This window comes from Schistosoma mansoni, chromosome 5, assembly GCF_000237925.1.
Source record: "Schistosoma mansoni strain Puerto Rico chromosome 5, complete genome".
In the NCBI taxonomy this organism is placed as follows: domain Eukaryota; kingdom Metazoa; phylum Platyhelminthes; class Trematoda; order Strigeidida; family Schistosomatidae; genus Schistosoma; species Schistosoma mansoni.
This window is the reverse complement of record NC_031499.1, coordinates 2,681,037-2,700,911: the sequence shown is the minus strand read 5'-3', so window position 1 is coordinate 2,700,911 and position 19,875 is coordinate 2,681,037. Positions and strand designations below refer to the sequence as shown.

Sequence of the window (19,875 nt, the reverse complement as noted above, 5' to 3'; positions counted from 1 at the left end):
CTTTATTATTATTATTATTATTATTATTTTCAATTCAAATTATACATATTTACTTTTTGACAACTAAAAGTAATTTCTATGTGATATGAGTTGGCATGCAATCACTTGGAAACAAAAAATACCCCTCCACACACACACATACACACATACACACAGACATACACACACACACGCACACACATATAAATTCTTATATGTGTTCTATAATAAAAATTTACTTAAATATTGACATTAGACATTTTTTTAAAAATGAAAATAAGAAAAAACTTGAAAAATGATCGATGTGTTAAATTTTGTGTAAATAAAACGAAAAAATGGATGATTTCCATATTGATTTTGATTTTATTTACAAATAATCTAGATCATTGAATTTGTAAACAAAATGAAAAAGATTGTTACCAAATAGGAATAATCGTTGTTGTTGATGTTGTTGTTGCTTAAAGAATATATATGCTTAAATTAATTCTTTAAACGAAACGAAAGGTTGCTCAACATCATGGTTGAATTGAGGTTAGACATTAACACCATGGGATGCTGGTGTGATGTGTGCTAGAGATGTCGACAGGTATAAGTAGTATGTATCATCAGTCGAAAGTGAAATGCCTGGAGGGAAAAGGTTAAAAATATTTAAGCGAAGAGAACGAGAACAGAGAATGATTGGTATAGAAGTGAAGGAACAATCAAGTCTGAGATGATTGACTAACATTTTGTTATATCCCGTAGAGAATTATGAATGAGAACTTTTCGGGACTATATATGGACGAATACTATTCGCGTTCCTCTTATTATAGGCTTTTTTTAACCCATGAACTAGTATTTTACGATTTACCATTCATGAATTATATCCAGTCTATTCATTACTGTCTCCCATATTCACAGCCACATTTGGCTAAATCTTGTACAAATGTTGTTTCCTATTTTATGGTAAAACGTGGTCTATTTGATTGGTATATAAACTCAGTATGATTAAAATAAATGATTCATATTGCATAGGATGTTACTGGTGTTCTGGACTTAACTGGATGGGTTAGGCAGAAAGTAGGACAGATACATAGTCTAGACTGCTCATACGGGTTTCGTGTGTCATTGGTCGGATCGATAATTCACTGCTCTCTAATTGGCGGCGGTATTATCACGTTATACATTACCAGGGTACACAGGCCACAAGATATAAAACATTTTTCAAATGAAGTATTTTATTGTATGGTTCTTAGAATTTACTATAATGTTCTGTTATTTTTTATTTAAATACATCAAATTGTCCTCACTTGTGTTCTCGCTCACTACAATGCTTCATTGGTTTAGAGGTTAAGTGTTTGCACGCGAGACTGAAGGTTCTAGGTTTCAGTTCCACGCCCGAGATCGTAGATGTGCACGGTTGAGGAGTGTCATACTAGAAGAAAACGGCCATTCAGTGTACCCATCTTCGCGATGTTAGTCTATCTTAGATAGACTAATGAATTCAACTAATTGAAATACAATTCACAGATTTCTAAAAACATGTTGGTTAATTAAATTCAACAATGAAATCTGTTTAAAAAGCATGTGAACTGAATAGCTGTTACGTTACTGAATAAGGGATTTACTTCCACAATTATGAAACAGTTAATCGAGCTGAACTACACATTACTCAACATACATGTTTGTTTACTATGTAAAGTGACTGAACTTAGACATTTACTTCTAGTGAAAAAAGGTTCTGCATTTTAAGTATCAAGACATCATATCAGCAATATCTGTTGTGAAGATCTGTAATTTTCTATCAGAGTTACTACTCACCAGACTAAGTCATATACAAAAAGTTCCTGCTTTGACATAAAATCTAGAGATGTATCGGTGATAATGGGACAACGTTGAGATGATAAAACGTGAAACGGCAAGGAAGAAAATGAGCGTAACCGTCGACCTTTCACCAATAAGGATCGAGGCGGACAGGAAAAAGTGTTGATCATATGTAAAGAAATTCAAATACCTAATTTTTACCTGACGTTTATGTTGATGATGTTATTCAGAAGTGAACAGTGTCGAAACTGGTATATTTTCATATGGTTCATTTGTTCTATATTTTTTGAAAATGAAGTTTTTACAATCTGTAACTGCCAAAAAAACAACCTATCAGGACTTACTTCACAGAATTCATATGTTTATGGAAGCAATCAAAGCCATTTCATATATAGAAATGGATTCAATAAAAAAACTCCACATCGAATTGACTGAAATGTTTATTTTTCAGATAAAACTATCAATTAATCAATAACATTTTAATCTCCAAGTGAACAACGTCATATATCTAGAAAAATGAAATTTAGTTAAATGTGTGGGAATGACATGATGGAAGATCAAACATTTCTTACTTATATACATTTTGTTTTGTTTGTTTAAATCTTCGCATTGATATTTAAAACTGTAGTTGGTCAGTCTGATGAGTATCGAATGGGACGAAACGCACATCGTTGATTTCAGTGCTAGCCACCATCCTTTTTTATTTATGATATTTGTTAGTTATCTGTTATATCGATTGTCTCGCCTTTTAGAGAACAGTGAATTTATTGATCACCCAATGATACACAAAAGCCGTATGAGAAGTCTTGAGTACTTATCAGTCCCGCTTTCTGCCTAGACTAGCCAGTCAAGTCCACAACACCAAGAACAGTCTCTGCAATATGAATCATTATTCTCAAACATACTGAATTTATATACCAAACAAACAGATTACATCGTACCATAAAATAGAAAATAACATGTGTACATGATTTGGCCAAGTGTGGCTGTGAATAGGGGGAACAGTAATCAATAGACTATGGATAACTCAAGAATAGTAAATCGTATAATAATAATCTATAGATCAAAATAAAGCTTATAATAAGAGGAATACGAATATGAACAGTTTAGTTACTTAACAATTGAAATATACAATATGAAATATACATATAATATTAGTTCATAAATAGTTCTCAAAGGGGCCAATCATATATCTCCACGGGATATAACACTCAACCTTAAAAAAGTAATATCTCCCAGTTAGAAACTAAATAATTTCCTTCTAGCAAACTAAATTCAAAAACAAGACAGAATTGATCAACACAGGATTAATTATTTTTTAAAGCCACAATTATGTCTATATGAAAAATCTAATTTATTTAGCCATTGTTTTATAGTGTTCAGTTCATGATTATAATTAGCAACTAAGTGAACTAGATATAATTAAGTCGTCAAGTAAGATTGATAAGAATGTTTATTTGAATACGTTTTTTTAACAAACAGTTATTTATGAGTGAATCCGAAACTCGCGAGGCGGAATCGTAGATGCGCATTGCTGAGGAGTCCCTAAAGAGGACGAAACGGCCGTTCCGTGCTTCCAGGTTTTCCATGGTTGTCTAGCTTCAATTGACTCATGATTTCAACTATATAAAGTTATTCATGACTGAATTCTAAGATTCACCCTAGAAACATGTAACGAAAAATTTAGTTTCTTGTTTAAAACATTTTTTGACATTCATTATTGAAAAAGAAAAACTATTCACAATTTGTTTTTCTTTCATGAAATATACACAATTTGAAACGATTCTATTGAATAGATTCATTGAATAATTCCAATGTTAATCAGAGCATATCGTTTTCACTGTTGATTTGATATGTTTATGCATTCAAACATTCTTGTGCCATTTTTCTTGTTCTGAAAAATGTAAATTTTTTTTTCTGCCAAGTGTTAATATAAGATTAGACAACTTAATGCATTTCAAATATACTGGGTTTATATACCAATCAAACAGACTACATCATACCATAAAATAGGAAACAACATGAGTACAAGATTTAGCTAAATGTGGCTGTGAATAGAGGGAACAGTAAATAATAGACTGAGGATAACTCAAGAATGGTAAATCGTATGATCATAGTCTATGGGTCAAAATGAAGCTTATAATAAGAGGGACACGAATATGGATACTTTAGTTACTTAACAACTATATGCAATAAGAAATATGAAGCATAGTATGAGATCATAAATAGATCCCAACAGTTTACTATTTATTATTCTCATCAGAATGTAACACTTTAATCATTCGATTTGATCGAATATACCTATATCTTAAGGTTTACATTCACTTTTTATTGATCCCAGTTTTAATTAACAAGGATAATGAAGCCTAAATATTTTCAAATGAACAACCCCAATTAAAACGGATAGGACATACTGGTTTGCCTGTCCATTTCTCTCAAAATATATTGAATTTCATAACATAAGAAATTAAGAGTTATATATCGAAGTTTAAAGTAGTTGGTCCCTTTTGATAAACTTCGATAATGTAATAAGAAGACGAAGATTATCAGAACTACGTGATGAGATATTAGCGCAATACATTTTGAACAATCTGATCACACATGTAATATACTTGTTAAGAACATTTATGTATAAGAATAAAAGGTCAACTAGACTGGAAATAGGAGACAAGGATAATAATAATAATGTGAAAACAACTTGAAACCTAATCACTCTGGATAATAAGCTAATATTACCAGGGTAGGTTTAAGGTGTGAATAAACTGTTTTTGAATACACAAAGGGGGTTTGAATTTTCGTATGGCTAAAGCTTCAATATCATCTAGGATTAAGCGAATCTGTTCTAGCGACACAATAAATGAAGAATTACTTCATCTTCGACAGACCCTCATCAAAAACGGTTATCCACCGAGGTTCGTCGATAGCAACTTAACATCTAGACGTCAGCAGGAACTAACTTTGACAGTGCAGAAGAAAACCTTGTTTATGAATATGGAATTCAAGGGAGACACGGCTGCTGAAATCCTGAATAAACGGATTTCAAAAACGTTGAATAAAACTTTCTACACAGCCAAGCTCCGAATCGTTTTCTCTAGCCGGCCTACCATTCGGGGGTGTGTTAAGGATAAACTTTCGCTTTGGGCCACATCGATGTGTATTTATAAATTTACTTGCTCATGTGGAGCACGTTATATAGGCCGCACAAAGCGATCGCTTTCCAAACGTATCTCTGAACACTATCCAGCTTGGCTCCTAAAAGGTGAATGTAAAAAGATAACCAGTTCGATACAAGAGCATTTGATCAATTGTGGACACATTGCTCCAAAAGACACGTCTTTTAAGATAATCTATAGAGTTAAAGGAACCGGATCAAAGGGAGGTCGAATCAATATTTTATGCACTGCTGAGGCATTGGCAATCCATGAATTCAAGCCTGAACTTTGCGTGCAGAAACGATTTGTCCAACCTCTTACCCTTCCTTGGCCCTAATTCCCTCATTGGGTACGTTTTTGTTTTGTTTTTTTTTCTGTACTTTTATCTGATTATTGTCGGTTTTTTGTTTTTTAAATTACTATTTTACATTTAAACTCTAATCAGTTATTATTATTATTATGACCTTTGTGTTTGTCGCTTTTCTTCATATCTGTCAATTGAACTATTATCTGACCCATAAATTATTTTCTTCCTTACCCCTTGATTAGTACGTCACCTCATTTGTTATTTATTGTCGAATCCATTTATAATGCAATCTTTTCTAGCCTCCTATAGACATATATTTTCCATATCACTATATATACGAATGTACAGCTTAAGTAAATGATTTCGTCGAAAAGAAAATTTCCTTCGCTGAATTCTCTTTTTCTTATTCAATGACATTATGAGTTATTTTAGTTATCTAAAGAGCTTCAATAAACCTTAGTATACGCCCTATTACACTTTTATACAACACAACAAAAGCCGAGTTAAGATCAATCTAATATATCACATAGTTCTGATAATCTTCATCTTCTTATTACATTAACGAAATATATCGAAGTGTCACATCGATTATGATAGATGGATGGAATTTGATTCAAATTGTCAATAATAGGAAATTCATGTTTCCTCCCTCGAATGTATATCATTAAGTATTAATATTTCATCATGTCATTCGTATCCCTGAAGTTCAATATATATGCAAAATTAAGTTATAAAAGCGTATTCTACCATAATATGGTCGTTCCGATCATGTATTATACTTACAGAGTAAACTAAATTCCTTACTGTATAGTTCCCATAAATAGTTTCTAAGGTGTTATGGGTTTTCTCAGAGTTTCTCTACCTTGATATTTCATACAATCTTGATACTAAAAATTCTAAATAAGATTCATCCATATAGTGAGTGTATGTTAATAATATAATATATCAAATATATTTTAAAAAAAATTCTCTTCCCTTCATGTCGGTATAGAAATATGAAAAAATACAGTAAATGTAGAATTGTTTCACACATGCTGATAGTACTAATGTGGTATGTGCTACTGATGTCAACAGATATAAGTAGTATGTATCATCAATCAAAAGTTAAATGTATGGAAGTAGAAGGTTAAGAAGAACAAAGAAAAGAGAACGACAATAGAGAATGATTGGTATACAAGTGAAGAAACAATGAAGTCTGAGACGATTGATTGACATTTTGCAAATGAAGTATTTAGTGAATAGTTCTTAGAATTTACTATACTGTTCTGCTATTTTGTATTTAAGTACATCGAGTTGTTGCCACTTGTGTCATCGTTCAATACACTGGTTCATCGTCCTAAAGATTAATTGTTTGCACGCGAGACTGAAGGTTGTATGCTTTAGTTTCACGCGTGAGATCGTAGAGGCGCACTGCTTAAGAGTCTCATACTAGGAAAAAACGGACATTCAGTGTATCGATGTTTTGCAATGTTGGTCTATCTCAGATGGACTAATGAATTCAACTCATTGAAATACAATTTACTTGTTTCTAAAAAAATGTTGCTTAATTAAATTCAGCAATGAAATCTGTCCATTGTATGATTCTCAGATTTTGTAATTTTGTATCCAAATACATTTTGTTGTCACCACTTGTATGTTCTCCTTCACTACATTAACATATTTTAAATCATGAAACATATTCCTTATTCCATTAACATTTAATGATGTTAGAAAGAACACTCTGACTTTGCTTACTTTATCATAAGTTAAAGGGAGAAAGGAATAAAAAGCGAAAAAAAAATGAGGCATAGAATGTATGGTAAATGTCGTCTTTAAAATATTTTTTTTTATTTTTTTGTTTCCAGGTAATATACATATAGGGAAAAGAAAATTTTTTCCCTACACAAAATTTGAAATTTAAACAAAATAACTACTTTTTTCTTTACAAAATATAAACAAACCCGTTTTGGTTGATTTTAATATCAGTTATATGAATTTATAACAAAGATAGATAAAATAAAGTTAAAAATTGTGAAGATTTAGTAGATAAGTGGATAACGCAATGGCATTTGAAGTGAAAGTTACTGGGTTCGAGCCTTAGAGTGAACATCAATTCTGAGATGCAGTCACACATTCGGGACACATCAGCTGGATGAAACTGAATTTCAGGGTTTATGTTCACTCTAGGACTCGAACCGAATAACTTTCATTTCAAACACCATCCCGTTATCCACTTAGCTAATGAATCCTGATAGTCACTTGCCTGAACCATGGGGTGAAGTTTAAATTCACTTCGTATTGTTTGTTTGAATCTTCTCATTGATGTTCAGGACTGTTATTAATCAATTTCTTATTGGCATATGTCTGTACTATGCGTCCTGGTTTCTACTGCTAACCACTATCCATCTATGCTCATAATGCTTATGAATTAAGGACAATATTGAGGTAACATGTATAGTATACACATATGCCGATTAGAGACTAATCAACAGTAGTCCTAAACATTAATGAAAACATTCAAGTAAACTTAAATTGAATTATCATTACTAAATGAATATTTCATTATATTAGATTGTATACAATTTCTAATCATCTTTTAACCTAATTCTTAATGAATAAACCATAATCAATTAAATTCAACTTATGTTTCCTAAGTCAATGAAATTTATTCAAAGTTTAAGAAATTAAAGTCTTTATACAATAATAAGCTTTTAATACATTTCAGTAGTATAATCTATTCAAGCTAAATAATTTCCTATGAGAATTTCAATTTTTTAATTATTTTTATCGATAGTTTTTTTCTTTTTTCTTTATTTTTTTAATCCTAATAAAATACAAAAAAAATTTCTTATTTTTCTCTTTTTTTTTTTTTCCTAAAAAAAATTATTTTGTCATAAGATTAGTCTATTGTCATTTATATATGAATCAAGTTATTAATGTTTGATATTTGATGATCATTGAAATTGTAGAGGTTAAGATCTGATTTCAGATCAGAAAGTTGTGTGTTCGTATCAAATCGGGGTCTCCATTTCTTGTAGAGGCTAAGATCTGACTTCGATGAGATCGTATGAATCATTGTTGTCATAAAATATACATCCTGTCTATTCTCGTTTGTAATAAATGACTTAATCCGAGTTCATGAATAACACGGTAAACAAGTCAAATACGAGAATGTATTTAGAATACATATATTTCGTAGACTCATTGATCTGGACAGGAGATCAGATCGATGAAGTGAATAGATGAGAGCAAAATAAAAACGACATGCAATGGAGATGGCGGGTAAGCCAACTCGCTTTATTCAAGCGTTAATCAATTTTTATAATCAGACAAGACTGAGTTACAGACATGTTGTGAATAAGATAAAAAGTGTACACTTATATACGCTCATGGTTAATAAATGAATAATTAACACGGTCATTTGTTTGTTTTGTCTATTTCTGTATTGTCATGTTTAGCAAATCTGTTGTGATTATCATCGTCATGGTTAAATAAATTCGATTGTGGAACTGGGGAAGTAAATTTGGCAACTAGTGAAATTATCACTGAATCAATCTTTTTTACTTTCATTTCAAGTATTTCCATTTTAATTAGATAAATCTCGAATTTAAATTTAACCGGTAATTAAAAATAATCAAAACGGAGTTTTGTGGAGATTTTAGTAATTTTTTTATATCGTTGAAATCATGAGTCAGTTGAATGGTTGCTGAACTTCGTGGATTGATTGAAGTTAGACATTAACACAGTTGGATGCCGGCTCAGTAGTCTAATAAATAGTTAGGCTCTCGCGAGCAAAACTGATAGGTCCCGGGTTGGAATCTCACGAGTCGGGATCGTGAATGCGCACTGATGAGGAATCCCACAATAGGACGAAATGGTCCTCTAGTGCTTTCAACTTTTTCATAGTGGTCTAGCTTCAATTGACTCATGATTTCAATGGTATAAAAAAGATTAAAAATGATAGTATACTGTTCAAATGAATTGTTATGATTAGGTGAATTAGGACACAAAAGGGGACAATTAAATATGTTTGAACATAAAATTACAGTATATGTTAGTGAATACTGCGAACCATACAGTAAATACTTCATTTGTAAAATGTCAATCAATTGCCCCAGACTTCATTATTCTTTCGATTCTATACCAATAATTCTCTTCTCTCGTTCTCTTTTCTCTAATTTTCATAACCTTCTGTCTTCAGGCTTTCACTTTCGATAGATGATACATACTACTAATATCCGGTACATCAGTAGTACACACTACAGTTATACACTCATCTGTAATGAGGTGACGTAAAAGAAAAGTAATACTTTCATTATTGATACTGTCGAATATCTTTTTATGGTCAAGTTTTGAATAATAAGTAACATACACATAGGATTTATTCAAATTGGATTAATAATTATGGTAGTTTCCTGTAATATATAGTCATATCAAATGTAATATATGTATTTGAATTTACTGAATTTATTCAGAAAGGAATTTGACAGAGAACTAAATGAAAGAAATCATTGTGTTCGAATGTAAAGATATCATATTACAATTAAAACCAAGGGTCTATTTTCAGAAGGCGGTTTAGTGGAGATTTTAGTAGTTTTATATAGTTGAGATCATGAGTCAATTGAAGCTAGAAAACCATAGAAAACCTTGAAGCATTGGATGGCCATTTCGTCCTATTGTGGGACTCCTCAGCAGTGCGTATCCACGGTCCCGCCTCACGAGATTCGAACCCAGGACCTACCAGTCTTGCGCCAGTTATCTCAATGGTATTTGTGATGTGTGGTTACTGAAAGTAAATATAGTTAAGCATTGGGTGTGAATTAAGAGATACTTCACTATCTAACTATTTAATATGCGATTTCCTTCCTTATCATAAATGTTTACTCTGGATTCATTGAGCGGTACTGCAAATAATTGTATCCAATTAAATATTATCTAGCATGATCTTTATCTTTTTATGATTGGTCATGAACTGTTTATCTGGTATAATGTGGTCCAGTCAACGTAAACCGTATCAATCCAGTATCCAGTTTAGTATTAGCAAAATCTCATTCCTCAGTGCATCATAATAGTGTAACAGGGAGAAACGAAAAGTATTTTCATTCTCCTGTTATATCAACCTGGTTTATACTGATATTCTTCTATTTGCTAAAATGTGGAATTTCCCTTTGATTACAAGATTCTATGCTCCTACCTTTTATTAGATACCTATCAATTAAACAACGTAGATACATTCAACTATGCTTGTTAGCTACAATGTTGTCGTAAACCGAGATTATACATTTAAACTACTTGATATGACGTTGAATATGTAAGTGAAGAGATGAACAAGGACTGATTTTATCACAAATGAAGTAGATTCTTTCTTTAAATTGTTTAATGTTAGATGATTGTTATGAATCCAACCGTTCAATCATTGCTATCCTACAGTTTTTGAATATTTTTAAGAGTATTTGTTAGGGATTGGGTTCGATAAGTGTTGTATCCCGAAGAGAATTATGAATGGTAACTTTCGAGAGCCATTTATGGACCAATATTATGGATACATTTTTTTGTCGTATAATTGCTAAATAACTAAACTATTCGTATTGATGTTCCTTTTATCATGAGCTTTATTTTGAAGTATAAACTATTATTATACGACTTACAATCCTTGAGTTATCCCTAGTCTATTAATTACTGCCTCCCACATTCACAGCCACATTTGGCTGAATTTTGTACAAATGTTATTTTCTATTTTATTGGTACGATGTGGTCAATTTATTCGGTATATAAACTCAGTATGTTTGAAATGTAATGATTCATACCGCAGAGGCTGTTCTGGACTTAACTGGCTGGTTTAGGCAGAAAGCGGGACTGATAAGTACTCAAAGCTGCTCGTACGGTTTCCGTGTTTCACTGTTTCAATCGTTAATTCGCTGCTCTCTGATTGGCGGTCTTATCACGTCATACATTACCAAGGCATCCGTTCAGCTACAAGTTATAAAAATAAGTATGTTTCGACTCAGTTAAAAGTGATTTTTGAGCTAATTATACGACATTATAATTGATTGATCGCTAAGTAGTGACCAATAACACGTTTATCTAAGTGGTCAAATGAAGATCAAATGTTATCGATTAAACACAAAAGCTAGGTTCAGAGTTTTTTGTCCGTTACATTCAAGCATTAGTGTAAATGTCAGTATAGTGCACCTAAAGTTGACTAGGTTAAACTAACTGGAACTTACAGAACTGCTAGACAGAATTCGACTACTCAGTAGTCACAACTGTTCAGTCGTAAATGTTCATTATAACATATTTACTTTACCCTGAATGACATCGTGATTATTTTATTTTCGGTATATTTATTAATAATTGTTGGACCTAACTTTCGTGTTAGTTGATACTCATCAACAAGATTTGCCTGTGTTCTTGAGGGGATAGATGTTTCACGTGAAATTCAAGCCTAATTGACACTCAGTGATCATTTAACGAAGATAATTAAGACTGACACGAAGTCAGTTAGAGCTCTATGACAATGCTAATCAATTAGATAACTTCATTATTATCATATATAAACCTAATAAATGTCCCTAATATCCGCTCATGATGGTGTTGTTAATTTTATGTCAACTAGATACCTTGATGACTATTACTTAGTTGTTAAAAATATTCTTTCACCTTGTTTGCTCATTACCAACTATGACATCAAAGCCTTCTTTAAATAACTTCATTTTAATAGTTGAATTGAGGAGTCGATTAAAGCTAGACAACCATAGTTAACCTAGAAGCATTGGACGGCAGTTTGGTCCTAGTATGGGACATAAATTAATTCTGACTATTGTATTAGAATTGTTGTTTCCTCTCCACATCTTTCGTTTTTATTCTATGTAATTTCAAAGTCAACTTCATTTAATAAGATATGGAAAGCGTAGTTTATGTTAATATAACTAATGATACCTCTATGCTATTTTATATCTGAATAAAAAATCTTGAAGTAGAACGGAATCCTGGTCGATAGCATTCGATCTGCACTAAGCAGGACCTGACATACATGACATTGATCACCATCAAGTGATCAATCAATTGTGAAATATTTTGTTCATCTTGCTTTATTTGAATTTATCAAGGTATCGAAGTCTATGAAGTTTAAAAATGAAAACACAATTTAGAAATCAAGTATTCCAAAATTCTGTAAAAAATTTGATGTTTTTAATGAGGTTTAATGATAATGATGGCTAGTTTAATGCACAAATTATCGACATAAATTACACTATCATATTCTTATATCATTTTTAACATTAATCATCAATTCACATTATATTGTTTGTTTGAATCTTCCCATTGATGTTTAGGACTGCAATTGGTTAGTCTCTTATTGCCATATGTGCATACTATGCGTATTGCCTTGATATAGCCTTAATTCACAAGTATTAACATAATTCAAACAAACAATACTAAGTGGATTTAAACTTCACCCCATTGCACAACCAAGTGTCTATCACAATTCAGTAGCTGAGTGGATAACGCGATGGCGTTTGAGACGAAAGGTACTGGTTTCGAGTCCCAGAGTGAACATCAACTCTGAAATGCAGGTACATCCAGCTGACGAGTCCCAAATAGGGCGAAACGCGCTTCCTGGATTCCACTGCTAGCCACTATCCATCTTTGCTTATTAATCATCAATGTTCAATACAAATTTTCACAGTTGAAAGCATGAGTCAATTGAAGCTAGACCACCATGGAAAACCTGGAGACACTGGACGGCCGTTTCGTCCTACTATGGGACTCCTCAGCAGTGCGCACCCACGATCCTGCACTCGCGAGATTCGAACCCAGGACCTATCAGTCTCGAGCCAGAGCCCTTAATACAAATTTGTTGACAGATTATTCCAGAGAGAGGTCTATCACTAAATTCTAAAATTTGAAGAATCCCTAAATTGTGATTTAGAACAACATATATAAGCGAGCAATATTGTTTTCGATTAGATCCTTATCAGGTTTCATTCTAATATACAGTAATATTTATATGCATTTACATAATTGTTAAACCATTGAAGGCAGTTTATGAATCAATGTTAACAGTGGAATAGATACATAGATACATAGTAAGGAAAAAGTACATATCGGTAGTGTGATGACAGTTGTAATAGTTTTGACAAGAATAATAAAGGCTTGAATCAATGTTACATAATGGAAAATAGGTCAATGCTTAGAACAATATATATGCTGAGATAACATTCATAAAAATGATGAGACTAAGTAATAAGTGTTCAGATAATTGGAGCGTGAAATGTATATTTGAGGGAAAAAAAGTAATAGGAGGGGGTGAAAAGAAATAAACAAAGAGTATGGAAAAAAATAATAAATAAAATCATCTATTAAGGCCAAGGGAGAGATAGAAAGGTTACAAATTTCTTATGAACACGAAGACTTAGATTGTTGACTCGAATTCCTTTAGCTTCTATTGTGTGTAAAAGATGGAAGCCCATATGGAACTACGATAAATAACTTTAAATGACTTATTTATGCCTACTACATGACTACTACCGATCAAGTATGATAGAACCGAGCTGCGTGTTGTCTTGACAGTACTTTTTCCTAAACACGAAGGAAGGTGTTCACTAACTCTTTGGCTCAGTTGTCCGGTAGTGCGCTCAATATAGCTTTCTTCATAGGAGCAGCTGATTTTGTAGATACACATAGAAATGGCACAACCAGGTAGCTGATCCTTTAGTTGAGGAATTATTATAGATGGGGTCGAGCACAATAGACAGAGGTTGACTGCATTAAACGTTCTCTTCACGACTCTAGTCAGTGCATCACGTAGTACCTCACCTGATACAGCTCCATTAAATTGTAGCTTCAAGAAGAGAGGTTTTTTACTAGCAGTTGATGTTGTTATTTTCTTGTTTTATACATGCAAGTGTTTATTCAGGTAACCTCGTGAATAACCCATTTCAATCAACATATTATGTATGAGCTCAAATTCCTTGTTTATTGTATCGACTGAGTATATCTTCCTAGCTCTAGTTACAAGACATCGAACTATGTTTCTCTTATCATGAAGGGGTACAAAGCTTAAGAAATGTGTATAATGACTTGATAAAGAACATTTCCTATACACACTTCTACTGATAGAACCATTTTCTTTATTGTTTAACAAAACGTCAAAGAAATCTAGTTTATTATCTGGTTCTTCTTCACAAATAAATTTAATTGCTGATGTGTGGGCGAGAATGATAATGATTGGTTGTTCTGCTGAGTTAGACATATAGATAATGTGACGTTGTTATATGTGTTATATATCCCCATATCCTGACTGTTATTGATTGACTGTTCTTGTTGTTCGATTGTGTCGGAATTCGGTGTCGAAATATATTGACGTTCTAGTCAGGCTAATCTCGTGTTCTTGATTTGAGTTGTGTTGAAGTCCTCTAGAATAGACACTGGGTGAGAATCTAGTGTAGATATTCATCTAAGGTAAATTAACGTGCCATATTCGTGTAAAAAGTGAAAGGAATGTTATGACAAGAAACCCCAGCGTTATAACAAGTGTCCTACGTTTATAACAGTTGCTGGATTTCTTTTTGTGGTTATATATTTCTAATAGTTCTTCTTTTCCAATATTATAATCAACAATATTGTTCACTTATATGTGTTGTTCTAAATTTTAAAATTACTACTATTTGAATTCAATTAGTATTGTTTGTTTGAATCTTTCCATTGATGTTTAGAACTGCAACTGGTCAGTCTCTTATCGGTATATGTGTATACTATGCGTATTGCCTTGATATAGCCTTAATTCACAAGCATTATAAACAAACATGGATAGTGGCTAGCAGTAGAATCCAGCTGATGTGTCCCAAATAAGACGAAACACGCGTCTTGGATTCCACTGCTAACCACTATCCATCTTTGCTTACGATTACCATTTGAGTTGTTTAAATGATATTGAAATTTTGATGTTGTATAACATTGATTAAAAAGAAAACAAAAAAAATTTTTGAATTTTTATTTTTCGAACAATTTGATTGGTTAAAAATACGAAGCAATTTACTGAACAATTTCAACCAATTAAATTAAAGCTTTCAGAAGAATAAAATCCCCTCATTATTAAATTCATTAATTTATTATTATCCTGTTGAAAATTACAAAAAATTAAATAAATAATTAAAAAAAAATTCATTAAATAATTAAACTATCATTGATTGATTACATAATCATTATTTGTGAGAACCTTTCAATATCCTATTATTATTGTTATGTTATGGATGAATCAATTAATGATATCCAAGATGATACTACTAATAATTTACCATTTACTAAAAGTGAAATAACATTTTTAGTGATTATATTTGCTATAGTAATTATATTAGCTGTAGTTGGTAATACAATTGTATGTATATTATTACGTTTTCATTATTGTAATATCATTCGATTTTTTACAAATACATTAGGATGTAAAAAGAAATCTACATTATCTAAATCCTTCAATCATCATCATCATCATAACAATAATAATAATCAGATGGATCCATGGGTTGATGAATGTCCAAGTAGTCAACATGAATGTAGTTGTGGTAAACCATGTATTATACAAAATACACATCGTTATGTAATATTCAAATCAATACATAAACCATATGAACAAAGTACAAGTAAAGGTAATTATACTGGATCTATTACATTAGCTAATAATATACCAAATGATAAACGTACAAATTTCACTATAAAACATAAATGGAAAGCCGATAATTATATAAAAGGAATGCGTACATCAAGTATAACAAGTTTATTTTTATTTAATTTAAGTTTAGCTGATATATTAATGGCTGTATTATGTATACCAATGAATGTTATTACAGAAATTATATATTTATGGTGGCCACTTGGTGAACCATTATGTAAAATTGTACCATATGCACAAGGTGTTAGTGTATTTGTTAGTGCATTAACTCATGTACTTATATCATGGGATCGTTTTATATTGGTATATTTTCCATTAAAACCAAGAATGACACAACGTAAAGCTATATTATTATTATTAACTGTATGGTTATTAGCATTAATTATACCATTACCTGTACCTATTGTAAATAGAACAGTTCAAAGGGATAATGAAACATTTTGTATAGAAGATTGGAGTTTATTATTATCATCTATTAAAACAATCAATATTAATAATTTTACAAATTTGGATCAAATTAAAAATGAGATCACAATACAGATCAATGATCAACCCTATATATTACAAATTGATGTTATTTATACTATATTATTAATGATATTACAATATTTTTTACCATTAGGTATGATATGTGGTACATATATAGCTATTGGGATTAAAGTAATACATTTACAAACACCTGGTGAACGGATTAGTATAAGAGATCAGAAATTAACTAGAGCTAAACGAAAGGTAAATAATCAGTTTTGTTTTCTATAATTAAATTTCCTTTCTTTTTTTAATAAACTATTATTCATGTAGTTGAGATCATGAGTTGATTGAAGTTAGATGAACATTATGAAAAACCTTGAAGCAATGGACAACCGTTTCGTCCTATTGTGGGACTTCTCAGCAGTGCGCATCCATGATCCTGCCTTGCGAGATTTGTGGATTGATTGAAGTTAGACAATAACACCGTTTGATGCCGGCTAAGTGGTCTAGTGGTTAAGCGCTCACGTGCGAAACTAGTAGGTACTGGGTTTGAATCCCACAGCAGGACAAAACAACCGTCCAGTGCTTTCAGGTTTTTTATGGTGGTCTGGTTTCAATTGACTCATAATTTCAACTATATAAAATTACTAAAATCTCCATGAAACCCCTTTCTAATAAAAACATTATTCAGTTTAAGGTAAAATAGCTTTCATAATGAAAGAGTTTTTAATCAATATCTAAGTGCATTTTTCAGTGTACTTTCTCGTGGAAAATTTATTAAGTTTAAATTACTGATTAACAGTATGTAACTTATAGAAATAAGCACTTTGATAAACAGATAGTAAAACAGTTGAATTTATGAGTCGATCTAAGCTAGACTATTATTGAAAACCTGGATGAGTGGTTGCGCGAGATCATGGGTCCATTAAAGGTGAACATTAATATAGTTGCATGACGACTCAGTTATCTGGAGGTTAAGTGTTCGCGCGTAGGACCGAAGGTTCGGAGTGGATTGCGAGTAGTTTCACTCTAGGACAAAAACGGCCATCCATTACCTCCAGATTTTCAATAGTGATCTAGCTTATATAAACTCATAAATTCAACTGTTACAAAACTACAATCTTCACAAATCTTCATGTTGCTATAGACACTGATCATCCTTTTCACTACTACTAAAACAGAGTTTGTTTTATAGTCCTGAAGGAACAGCCTTTTATCATTTTTTTAAATAAACCAGAGAATTTATGAAATAACTGTTGTCATTACTATTAAAATGGAAACAATCCATCACAGAGAACAAAACTAAACTTTATATATCTAACAGTCTTCTCATTTTCACATTATTTATTCAGCAAGGTGAGAAGTAATAATTAGTTTTCTTTGGTTATAATTTCTAAGGAGACTTTAATTAGATATCTGGCATCGAGAAACTGGTAGAAATTGATGTTAGCTAATTAAAGTTCAAACTCTAGACAACTGTACAATATTGAAATGGCCCAACTGATCACGCCCTTTAAGATAAAATTCTTTGGTTCTGAACTAGAATGTAATTAAAATACAAATTCTTTCGGCGACACTATAACATATGGACCAACTAATCACGTACATTATAACAGGTCTCGGATTTTGGCACGAATTTCACTCATTCATTTGTCTCAATAGAGTTTTGGCATTATAACTGATGTCAATTCATGATGAAGACCCTATATCTAATTTCTAACCTTATTCATCAATTGTGAATAAAAATTCTAATTCCTCACACAGGTTTATAACCCTCATTTGATCTTGGTTATTAGGTGGACACTCTGAAGGTTATTCTAACATTTCTTAAAGGTCGTCCATAAATTAAACTCTCACTATTCTTTCAACTATTGTATGGTTATTAAATTAAACTCATTTGTTGACATGAATGTTTCTCGTGTCACCGAGTTTTTATTTCATTTTTTGTAACTGCAGTATAAAGTGAATGAGGACAAATTACTTGATGCTTCACGCACTCAATGATTTGTATTGTAAAACAACAAACAAAGACAATACTGAGCACTTAAGTTTGACCTCATTCCTTACAAAACAATATTCTGAAATCTGTTTCAATGTCTACTCCCATTTTTTTGGCATACATAGATCTTTGTAATAGATACATATGATTATAGAGATAATGATGAATAGTTGTTGCATGGAGTTTAAGTTTACAACTAAGATTCAGATGGATTCTATGATAAATTCTTTTTTGTTCAGATGAACTTATTTTTATTTAATCAATGATGGATTCTGTTTCATAGTGAAAAATAATCACCAAGTACGTATGTTGGTTTTGAATGTTGTGTTGATTAAGTGGATTAAAATTTGAATAATATGTTTTTGAATTAGTCTATCGAAAGTATTCAAACTAATAATGATACTTTATAAGCAAAGATGGATAGTGGTTAGCAGTGGAATCCAAGACGCGCGTTCCGTCCGATTTGGGACTCGTCAGATGGATGTAAATGCATCTGATAGTTGATGTTCACTCTGGGACTCGAACCCAGTACCGTTCGCTTCAAACGCCATCACGTTATCCACTCAGCTACTGAGTCCATATGGCTACTTGCTTGTGCAATGGGTTGTAGTTTAAATTCACTTGGTATTGTTTGGTTGAATCTTCCCATTGATCTTTCCGACTACAATTGATCAGTCTCTCAATTGCAGTCCTAAAAATCAATGGGAAGATTCAAACGAACAATACCAAGTGAATTCATAGAATAATTCGTTCAGATTGTCTATCAAGCTCTGATGACTTTCTGCTAATCTGTGACACAATAATAGTGAGATAACAGTCAGGTGCAAAATCTAACAACTGTTGATCCATAATGGATCTCTTTCTTACGCTTAGCTTCACGATAGCCAAAATAGAGTTCAACACAGTAAGTAGATGAGATAATTATACAATCCAATTTTTACAACTCAACTCATAAAATAATATAGAATAAAATCGTGACCACACATTAACTTAGATAAAAAATCGCGATATAGGTATGACTACGAAATGACTAGAAGAGAACTGAGTTATATGTTTGTAATAATTTTAAAGTTGGTGATACACGAAAACTTGGTAACATTTTATGGATCACGAAAAATTTAACAAGTAGGGGAATACATGGATACAAGTACTTAGTTATTAGACAACAAACTTATAAACAATGACTTCAGATAATACAGTCATGAATATTCAGTTTAGATTAATATTCACCTGATTATATGATAGTACTAACATTATAGTTCATTAATGTCAAGCTGATGAGCCTCATTTGAAACATGCATATTTGATATTCTTGGAAGGCACAATCCGACTTCATTGCGACTTATGACTAAATGACAATATATATCTTTTATGAACATTTTACTGTAGAGCTATTCAACGCTCTAGATTAAGAAAGTATTTTAAATGATATTATACGCGCAATGAACATGGAGACGCAGTTGCTTTACAATTACACGGACATGTCCATTCTTCAAATCCATCTAATTTTAAAATA

General features: G+C 31.8%; 1 protein-coding gene and 1 non-coding gene across 2 annotated transcripts; one reads left to right on the top strand and one right to left on the bottom strand.

The window, feature by feature from the left end:
• Positions 1-15,469: 15,469 nt before the first annotated feature.
• On the top strand, positions 15,470-17,666 carry Smp_058080 (putative g-protein coupled receptor fragment; the record flags this gene model as incomplete). Its single annotated transcript, XM_018797624.1, has 2 exons — positions 15,470-16,621; positions 17,598-17,666. 2 exons carry the CDS (start codon positions 15,470-15,472, stop codon positions 17,664-17,666), a joined length of 1,221 nt encoding a protein of 406 aa, XP_018652647.1.
• A 1,199-nt stretch (positions 17,667-18,865) lies between these two features.
• Smp_tRNA_01648_Gln_TTG.1.1 lies at positions 18,866-18,932 on the bottom strand. Its single transcript has one exon. It is a non-coding gene (tRNA).
• Positions 18,933-19,875: the final 943 nt, after the last annotated feature.